This window comes from Tenebrio molitor, chromosome 5 (genome assembly GCF_963966145.1).
Source record: "Tenebrio molitor chromosome 5, icTenMoli1.1, whole genome shotgun sequence".
Lineage (NCBI taxonomy): Eukaryota > Metazoa > Arthropoda > Insecta > Coleoptera > Tenebrionidae > Tenebrio > Tenebrio molitor.
The window spans coordinates 9,228,405-9,237,714 of record NC_091050.1 but is presented as its reverse complement, the minus strand read 5'-3'; the positions used below and the strand labels follow the sequence as shown (position 1 = coordinate 9,237,714).

Sequence of the window (9,310 nt, the reverse complement as noted above, 5' to 3'; positions counted from 1 at the left end):
TCAGGGCAACGATTCAAAATTCCACATCATTCCTATAATCCTGTAATTAAATAGAAACTTCTTTCTACCTGTACTTGCTTTCAATATAAGTAAATTTTAAACTGTGAAAATCTGAATTATTTAATTCCATGATTTATTATTAAGGTGTAAACATCGTTAACTCATTTTTGAAATTATTTGACTTACCTACTTTTTCACGACCGCCACAGATATAGATTTCAGTTTCCCACAAGCCAGAACGACTTTTTTTACAGTCTAAAAATAAATCTAATTATTGTGTTATTTACTGGCATTCCTTCGATTTTTGAAAAATAATAAAAATTACATTGAAAAGTAGTTCTCCAAAGAAATAATCACCTATTCATAAAACATAGTATTGGTGACATATTACTTAACATGCAGTCTGTATTTAGTCATGAATGTTTCTTATCGTGTTTTGCATATCGATGGAATTAAATGTTCTAAATGGAAATCGTGACACATATGACGTTGCTGCAGACGTATTCTTAATGAGGCATTTAATGATGATTGATCTACAGTTAACAGAGCAATTAATTCTAGAGCTAACTGATATATCTAACAATATAGGTGACAATTTAAAAACTTGACGGAAGTGTATTTTAAACACAATTAGTCACCTAATAAATCATACTTGAAAACGAAACAGAATTCCTCCTACCTGCAAGGGTTTACAAATTAGATTTTCACGTCGTTAACAAAGAAAAAATGTTATTTGAAGCACTATTGTCGAATATCAAATTTGACAATAATTTTCAAAATGTTATTCTGTAAATAGGCATCAGTAAAGAATATTTTTGAATTGATTGAAAAAATTGCAAAAATAAATGTGCTTTTAATAAATAGAACTTTTTTGCAGTTGAAATGAATTTTGAAAGTTTGATCTACAATGAATTCAAATGTAATCGGATATTATTTTGAATACATCAAATAAACAAAGAGCAAAAAAAGGAAGTGCAAATAATATTCTGGTTTATTTATGAACAATAGTAATTAACACTGTTAAATAAAATTATTTTTGGACAGTGTAGTTGACCGATCGACTGTTTTTGTCGGCCGCATTTGAATTTATGTATATTTCTATCTACCTAAAAGTAGTGAGTCATAACGTGAAATCAATTTGAATCATTATAATGCACTTTTGACGTCAAATATGAACGGACTTACGCAATTTTTTTCTGATCCACCAGATGATTTCTCACTTTCGCAACAGCAAATCCAATTTTTTTTCGTCTAACAATATTTTATAAAGTGAAGGTTAAAGGTAAAAGCTTCACCTATTGCGTGAACAAAAGCGATACCGCCTGTTTACGTCACTGATTCACATTTTAATTGCTTGCACAAGTTTACACTCCTTGCCAGTTACATTATTTTTAATTTCCTTGCAATAAATATGCAGAAAATCGTCATTCGTGTTGATTTAACATGGAATTCATTTCCTTCTTTCAATACGCGAAGCCACTCTTGGGTAAAACAAACATTGAAAAAGCGCATCTTATTAACCGATTAGATCTTAACGTTGCGACTTCTCACCATAAAAATTATTTTTATCTTGTTGTACAGAAACAACACGAACTGAAACAGGATAAAAGTAAGATACACATTTTTTTTAGACTGACAAGTTGAAATAATTACAAGTGGTAATTGTTCCAACCCGCCCAAAATTATCTGAAGCTAAAATGAATGGCGGATTACGCATAATCATGTAATGTTTATAGTTAAACCTGACGCCTCCGCCGTAATTTTGGAAGGTAACACCCACCAAGAGAAAACCTTTGAAGTTGACGACGTTGTGAGACGGCAAACAATAAACCGATTCAGATGTTACGTTAACGTCCTGGATTCATTTATGGGTCGTAAATTCAGGACACTTTAGTACTCGTTAATAAGTTCCCTCGAATTAAAAACAAAAGGGCATTACACTTTTGATTGTTCCAGTCTCATAAATTACGTTATTAGTATTCAAATGCACGAAACCCAGACAATAAAGACCAATTGACACCACGTTCGTCGAAAAACACTTGCCCCCTTGTATTGCTGCCCAAATGTTGATAAAGATATCAACCGTTTTACCTACGTGACTGAACCATTATGTTTTTAATATGTACTTTGCATTGTTCAACTGTTAATTTTAATAATACCTACAATACGTCCGCTAAATGAATTTTACTTGTTTTTGTAAAAAAAAAGAGATAAGTACAGTGGTACTTAGGTAAGATTGAAATGAAAAAAAAATGTCAAAATGGAGAAGAACAGTGTTTGTAAAAGCTACAAGCAAGAACAATACTTCCAAGGTAATGACTTAATGAGGATTGTTACTGTAAAAATTAAAATAAAAAAACAACGGTGATTGCTAAATGGATTAAAATGGAGATTGGATGAAAACAAAAGTTTAATGTTCTTTCTTATGTCAAGCAACTACGTCCTACACGGTTTCAATTTAATCATCTAGAAAATTTAATTTATTCGGAATCCTACTAATGATTTTTTAAATTTATTTTAAGTGATGATTTAATTCAGAAGGACAATTTTACTTAACGAAACGGATATAGATATAATACTCATAATATTACGTTTTAACAATAATACAAACTATTTATAGAATAGTAGGTGTCTATAGTTGAATTTTTTTAATAAACAATTGTCAAAACGTTGTCTTGTTGGTATGAGCCAAACTGTGATTTTCATGATAATACGATTGGTCACATTGAGTGTCAACATTTTTTTACGTAACTGAGCCTGCGTCTTAACGAGCGAGAGTTTATTTCAAATTCGAAAAGGTTTCTCCTGATTTCTCATTAAATTTGTTTTGAAAATGAATTCACGGAAGAAAGGTACGGGAAGTGAAGTAAACATAACCTTAACCATGATTTGGTGTCAAATTGTTATACAGCTGGTCCACATGTCCAAATTTTAGGGTGGTACAGTATGGTTTTTTACTTCATTTTGACACTGACAATTGTTTATTAAAAAAATTTCACTATATATACAGGGCAAGTCACATAAGAACAGGAAAACGTCATTGTGACATTTTTAGCCAAATTACATACCTACGTTGATTACTAAATTAAATCACATTATAAATGGTATCAAGCAGTCAGCGTCATTAGTATTTTTGGTTGCGTACAAAATAAATTCGGAAATAACCCTTATGTGACTTGCCCTGTAGTATTATAATATTTTATCTCCATTAGTATAAAAGTTGATAACTGATAAGTTATGTTAATTTTACTAGATCTGTATTTATTTGCCTTAAATTTACTAAAACTTTACCTACTTCTTAAAATTATGTAATTAAGTATGTAACTTGTGTTAATAAATGTTTGTAAGATATTAAATCAATAAAAGCTTCCTTTTTATAAAATATAAATAAGAAATGAGTAAGTAGGTGCATATTTTATCAAATATAAAATTTCTTACTTATATTTTCTTATTACCTACGTTATGTTTTACTACTAACATTTTAAGTCTTGAAGTTGCAAGATTAATCAACAACGACTTGAAACCACTTAACTCTTTGAAGAGTAATGTGATGTAATGATTTTGTTAAAAATCTTTTCAACGTTTAACATTTGAAGGTTCATCACAAATCCTAGTTGGTGCTTTTTAATTTATTTCTCATTTAGGTGTAGGTTTTTCAATGTACACCTGATAAGTACGTAGATTTGATTTAAGTATTTCGCTTTAAACCGCTATCTGTATTTGAAACATTAGCAATTCAAAAACTAACAAAAGCAATTGACGTATACAGGGTGTTATGAAAGTCCGCGTAATAAATTTAACCAGCAATAGGATTCGTTAAAATGTGCATTTTTCTCAATCATTTTTTACGCAAATTCTTCCAGAGTTAAAATTAATTTGGATTCTAAAATTCATACCCGCTCATGTGTTTACACATCCATTGATAACGAAGCACGAAAAAAGGATTACTCTACTAAAATACTCGAATGAAAAACAGTAAAAACTGTTAGTATTAGATCGTTCTTTCTTCAAAAAACTGTAAAGTTTTTACCGCACAAAAACATTTTCACTCACTCTTTCGTTTCAATTGATGGTTATCCCATGAGCGAAGTGTCAAATTAAGAGTTAGAAAAATGTAAAATAAAGTATTCCATTAAAAAAGATCAATATGTTTATTTCAAAAAGTTCTATTAGTGATTAAATTTATTACGTGGACTTCCATAACACACTGTATATGTATGTAATGTAATAAGTACATAATATGTGAAAAACCTGATTAAAATACTATTTTCAATTATCAAAAAAGTTCAACCGTAATTTATCGCGTTAAGTCACAATATTAAAAACACAGTGTTTGGAGATTTATTTATGTGGTGCAAGGGAAATAAATATTAATTCTTGTTTCTATGTGACTAACAAATTTTGACCTTCATTGATAAAGCTGAACACCGATAATTGTTATTTCTTTAAAAAAATGTCACTAGAACTAGACAACTTATGAAGTTAAGGCATTAAAGAAATCAAACTTCATCTTTAGCTCGAGCCAGTATTTTAATTAAAAATGTAAATTTGAAAAATCAAAGATATTCAAAGGTGTTGCAAAGGTTAAAATAACTGTTTCTGACGTTAAAGCATTATTCTGCAATAACAAACTGATGCAATAAATATCAAAAAATCAAATGCATAGAAATTGACATAATAATACTTTACTATTATTATTCTCATTATCACAGTTACGGTGTTTTTCAATTTTAAATGAATTAGTTCCAACTAATAAATATTTTTATTTATCAATCATATAAAAAAAAATCTTTGTATTATTTCTATCACACGACAAATATCATAATAACAATGATATCAAAATTAGCCTTTTATCTTCAGATATTATTCGATTTCGCGGGTATTATTTTAAAATCCTTACGTGTATTACCATTTGCGTTATGGGCCGCTACGTTGCGTGAATCAACGTAACTTTAGACACCATTCTAAACAAGAAGCAAAGTTAGGTTAAGTTCAAGTATATTCTGCAGGTTATTGTTAAATTAGAATTTGTGCGCAAATGGTGATGATTAAACATCTTTAAAAATGATAAGAAACGTATTAAATACGTACAGCCTACGCGTATATTTAAAATTGCGCCAATTTTCAAGCGCCCAAAAGAGCTTACCAGAAAACCAGTTGACCCTAAGCAGTTCTGAAGTACTAGACACGAGATCGATTTCAAATGAAGATGATGTACATTACAGAAGTACCGAATCTTCAGTTTTAGAAAAATGTCAAGAAGATATTTCAGATGTAGCCCCATATTTGAGACCAAGTTTCAATTTTGCTGCATATGTCAATAAATCAAACACTCTACAAAAGTTGGTGGAGTTGGGTGTTGAGCTGTACAAATTAGAAAAAAATGCAGAAGTTCCTCCATACATTTTACAACTGGATTTTGATAGAGACATAAAAAATCACATAATGTTTTTGTGTGAACTGGGACTGCAGACTGAAGACTTGGGAAAGTTAATTACTAAAAATCCATTTATTTTTAAAGAGGATTTAGACAATTTACAAGTCAGGATCAACTACTTGAAATTTAAGAAGTTCAATGATGAAATGATTTTAAGAATTGTTCAACACAACCCCATGTGGCTCAGTTTTAGGTGTTCATAAAACATAACCAGTTTATATGATGCTTAAACAAGATTATTTTTAGTACACAAGATATTGATAAAAAACTAGGATTTTTTCAAAAGACTTTCTCACTAACTGGCAATGAAGTTCGAAGCTTGACAGTCAAAAGGCCAAGACTGATTACTTACAGCATAGAACACATTAAACTCAACACTTTTGTTATAAAAGAAGAAATGGGTTTCACTCCTGAAGAAACAAAAGAAATTCTTTTGCACACACCAAAGATATTCACACAAAGTAAATTTGAATTACACCTTTTGTAACACATTATCATGTTCTTATTTGTAGATCAACATTCTCTACTGAAAACATTTGAATATATCCATAAGGAAATGAAGATACCATTGGAAACTATTGTTAAAGTGCCACAAATCCTGACATGTAGAGAATTCAGGATAAGACAGAGGCATCAGTTTTTGGAGAAATTGAAAAAAACCCAGTTTGACCCCAAGAAGCCAAACTACACATCTCTAATCTCACTAGTGTCTGGAAGTGATGCGGATTTTGCTACAGAAGTCGCGGGATCTTCAATTCACGCCTTTAATGCGTTTCTCAAATCCATGTAAATAAAATCACAAATGTTGTACTGCTCATTTATTTTCAAACAGGTGTACATACCATAGCAAACTGTTGACTTACATTTTTATATTTAATTATAAATACTATAAATCCTCGTGAAGGAATGTAAAAAACAATTACTGATTGTGTAATTAATTCAATTTACCTAATTCTATCTTCTTTTGTATAATTTTCACAGAATAGTATAGTAGCGTGTCAATAAGTCCAGCGACAGTGTACACACCGCCAATAATTGCACAAACGTTGGTTGCGAAATGACCGAACGATCTCTGCCGTTCGGTGAATTTCACCATGAGGGGCGACAGTTCGTACTGAAAAAATATACCGGGCATACCTGATTCGCCGTTCATTATGGAAATAACTTTTTTATGTTTCGTTACGGAAAATTGATTCGAATTCATCGTTTCTCCGTCTACTTTTACGTATCGGGTCGGTACGATTTTTATGTAGTATTGAAACATGGTAGCCCCTGAAATAAAAAATGGATTGTTGGACACATTCATTTTAAATATTCCCGCGTACGTGGAAAACTACCGCACCGCGTGACATTACACACATCCAGCGAATGACAGTTCACGTTTCTCGGGCTACGTGAGGATTGCGAAAATTGAATGTTAACATCAAAACTAAATTGTACAGTATTTTTCTACACTCAGACGCACAAATAAGGTAATAAATCTGCAATGATGTGGATCTGAGGCACGTCTTACATGCCAATCACTTATTTTTTCAGCGAGCAAAATGCCGGCCGTTCCTGGAGGTGTTTATCAGCAAGGCCCCTCTTGCTTTGATAGAATGAAGATGGGATTCTTTTTGGGTTTTTGCGTAGGAATGGCCAGCGGTGCGTTATTTGGCGGGTTTTCAGCTTTGAGGTAATTTACAACATGAAATTTGTACTTCAACTTTATAGTTATTTTGTTCAACAGGGGTGGCTTGCGAGGGAAAGAATTAGTGAACACTGTGGGCAAAGTAATGTTACAAGGTGGCGGCTCATTCGGGACATTCCTGGCAATTGGATCTGGACTGAGATGCTGATATTATAAAATAGAGAAGAGCACAATTGAATATTCAAAAATGTGTTACTTAAATTCTTAATGTCCCTAATAGTTATGTATATTTATTAAGCTAGTTGTTTTACAATAAATTTCTAATGAAACACCAACTTTTTTTCAGAGAAAAAATCACAAAAACTTACCTTCTTCAGCAAGTCCTACTGTGTCCTTGAGGGGATTATGGGTATCACTATCTATACTTGCACCAAATGATAAATGTCTTATTTTATGGGTGGTATTGAATTCTGTAGAGGAAAATGGTTGCACATCATGTACATGTACATGATTAATACTGAAACTTTTTCCTGGGGCTATGTGGAAACTACCACTAACCCTATTAACTACAAGTGATCCATATATTTGACATCCTTGAGAGAAAGCTGTTTTCAGCTTCTCACTAAATTTTTCTTCTTTACATTGACTTATATTTTCAGGATTTTCAGGAAAAGCCCATCTCCTCTCCCTGTAAGCTTCTCTCACATCTTCACATGTGTTACAACACCTAAACACTCATTGTACATTTATGCTGCTCTAGTAATGTTAAAAATTTACCTTTGTGGATCTATAGAAGCACCATAACAACTGCCACATTCAGTCTTGTTTGTGACTGCAACCTAAATTGAGGGGTGAAAAATTTGCATGTTTACCATAATTAAACTTACTTCGGTACTATTTTTACTTTTAATTGTTATATCTTCTTTCTTTGGTTCTTCAATAGGTTGTCCTTTCAAATCTAACCTTCTTTTATAGATGTTATGATCAATTTGTAAATGTTGCTCACCTGATGAATCCATGGCATCTAATGCTAAAACTAAGATTCAATACAGTGACAGTCTTTCATTTGAAGCTTATAGCAACTGACAGTCACATGAAATTGCAGGTACAACAATGTCTAAATTTATTTGTATGTTTGGACTCCTCGAGGTATCAACAAAGAGTTCTTCAGACACATTTGGCGTTAAATAATCCATTAACTCCACCCAAAAGAGTAAACCCATTATTGTCAGGCTTATAACTGTGACTGAAACAATTCCAGACTGCTGTTCTGCTCATTTTACTAAATGAATATTAACATACTGACTGCACCTCCATACGTTTTAATTCGGACATCTTCAAGGGTTTTGGGATATGCATCAAAACGCCTTAACCTCTCAAATATATTTAACATTTTACTAAATTTAAATTAAAAGTGTTTACTCTTGTCCGCTGACGCAAACATGTCGAGTTGTCAAATTTGAAATGTATTTGGCAAACTTGAATTAATTGCGCGACAGAGGGCGCAAACAACAAGAGGGAAATATAAAATGGGAGAGAATAAATGGAAATTGTTTGTAAACATTTTCTTATCTTGTTACCACTTCCTGAGACGACACAAAAACAAATTTGTCAACTGTAATATAGAATTTAATTTAATTTTTTCGTATACATATATCCATTTCTATATAATTATTTTATTGTTGTTAAATTAATGTAGTTTTTCGAAAAATAACAATGAAGAATGAGCACATTCGTAATCACTTTACATTACGAAACTGTGATGTTTTTAGGTTTTGAAGCGCCCTAGATAACAATTAAATTGGACGTTAAATTATTCTTGATAGACAATTATTTTACCAAAAAAAATCCAGAACTTATCGTTCAAAAATAAGTGTGGTCGTCCTTGATATAAATAGTAAATTTTTATGGCATCGACTTGTCTTCGATTCAACGAAAAAATTAATAACAATAATTTAAATTTGAAGCATAGACAGTGCTAAGGTGTAACCTTCAATGTCGACAAATATTCAAATATTATTATACCAAATAGCACGGAAATTCTCTGGGTTCGAGGAGCACTCCCGCACGCTTCACCATACACCAACACAACGTCTATGTATTCACTATTCGAAAATAAATTCACCATTTTCACAAAATTTTAACTTAAGTCACAGAATCAACACGTAAATACACACCTGCCTTGTGCAGTCGGATAAAACTAACTGAAAATGTAATCATGTAATCCTCTTATTGTCTCTACC

The 9,310-nt window shown here is 31.6% G+C and overlaps 3 protein-coding genes across 3 annotated transcripts; 2 read left to right on the top strand and 1 right to left on the bottom strand.

Annotated features, from left to right (window-relative positions):
* Window positions 1-4,941: 4,941 nt before the first annotated feature.
* On the top strand, window positions 4,942-6,356 carry LOC138130615 (transcription termination factor 3, mitochondrial-like). Its single transcript, XM_069047187.1, has 3 exons — window positions 4,942-5,630; window positions 5,684-5,898; window positions 5,950-6,356. The coding sequence occupies exons 1-3, from the start codon at window positions 5,065-5,067 to the stop codon at window positions 6,225-6,227; spliced, it is 1,059 nt and encodes a 352-aa protein (XP_068903288.1). The 5' UTR covers window positions 4,942-5,064; the 3' UTR covers window positions 6,228-6,356.
* LOC138130613 (endoplasmic reticulum-Golgi intermediate compartment protein 3) lies at window positions 6,241-8,556 on the bottom strand. The gene is made up of 6 exons (XM_069047186.1): window positions 8,370-8,556; window positions 8,155-8,313; window positions 7,955-8,103; window positions 7,845-7,906; window positions 7,436-7,794; window positions 6,241-6,709 (listed from the first exon to the last, which is right to left on the bottom strand). The coding sequence occupies exons 1-6, from the start codon at window positions 8,458-8,460 to the stop codon at window positions 6,372-6,374; spliced, it is 1,158 nt and encodes a 385-aa protein (XP_068903287.1). The 5' UTR covers window positions 8,461-8,556; the 3' UTR covers window positions 6,241-6,371.
* On the top strand, window positions 6,749-7,398 carry LOC138130617 (reactive oxygen species modulator 1). The gene is made up of 3 exons (XM_069047191.1): window positions 6,749-6,909; window positions 6,974-7,112; window positions 7,167-7,398. Exons 2-3 carry the CDS (start codon window positions 6,982-6,984, stop codon window positions 7,273-7,275), a joined length of 240 nt encoding a protein of 79 aa, XP_068903292.1. The 5' UTR covers window positions 6,749-6,909; window positions 6,974-6,981; the 3' UTR covers window positions 7,276-7,398.
* Window positions 8,557-9,310: the final 754 nt, after the last annotated feature.

What these genes read in the sequence shown, in the direction of transcription:
- LOC138130617 (XM_069047191.1), top strand. Translation starts at nt 6,982, where the DNA reads ATGCCGGCCGTTCCTGGAGGTGTTTATCAGCAAGGCCCCTCTTGCTTT. An exon ending in GGCGGGTTTTCAGCTTTGAG is followed by an intron (nt 7,113 to 7,166) that starts GTAATTTACAAC and finishes TTTGTTCAACAG; the next exon opens with GGGTGGCTTGCGAGGGAAAG.
- LOC138130615 (XM_069047187.1), top strand. Translation starts at nt 5,065, where the DNA reads ATGATAAGAAACGTATTAAATACGTACAGCCTACGCGTATATTTAAAA. An exon ending in CCCATGTGGCTCAGTTTTAG is followed by an intron (nt 5,631 to 5,683) that starts GTGTTCATAAAA and finishes GATTATTTTTAG; the next exon opens with TACACAAGATATTGATAAAA. An exon ending in ACCAAAGATATTCACACAAA is followed by an intron (nt 5,899 to 5,949) that starts GTAAATTTGAAT and finishes TCTTATTTGTAG; the next exon opens with ATCAACATTCTCTACTGAAA.
- LOC138130613 (XM_069047186.1), bottom strand. Translation starts at nt 8,460, where the DNA reads ATGTTAAATATATTTGAGAGGTTAAGGCGTTTTGATGCATATCCCAAA. An exon ending in ACCTGCAATTTCATGTGACT is followed by an intron (nt 8,104 to 8,154) that starts GTCAGTTGCTAT and finishes ATTGAATCTTAG; the next exon opens with TTTTAGCATTAGATGCCATG. An exon ending in AGTAGGACTTGCTGAAGAAG is followed by an intron (nt 6,710 to 7,435) that starts GTAAGTTTTTGT and finishes TTTTTATTTCAG; the next exon opens with GGGCTACCATGTTTCAATAC.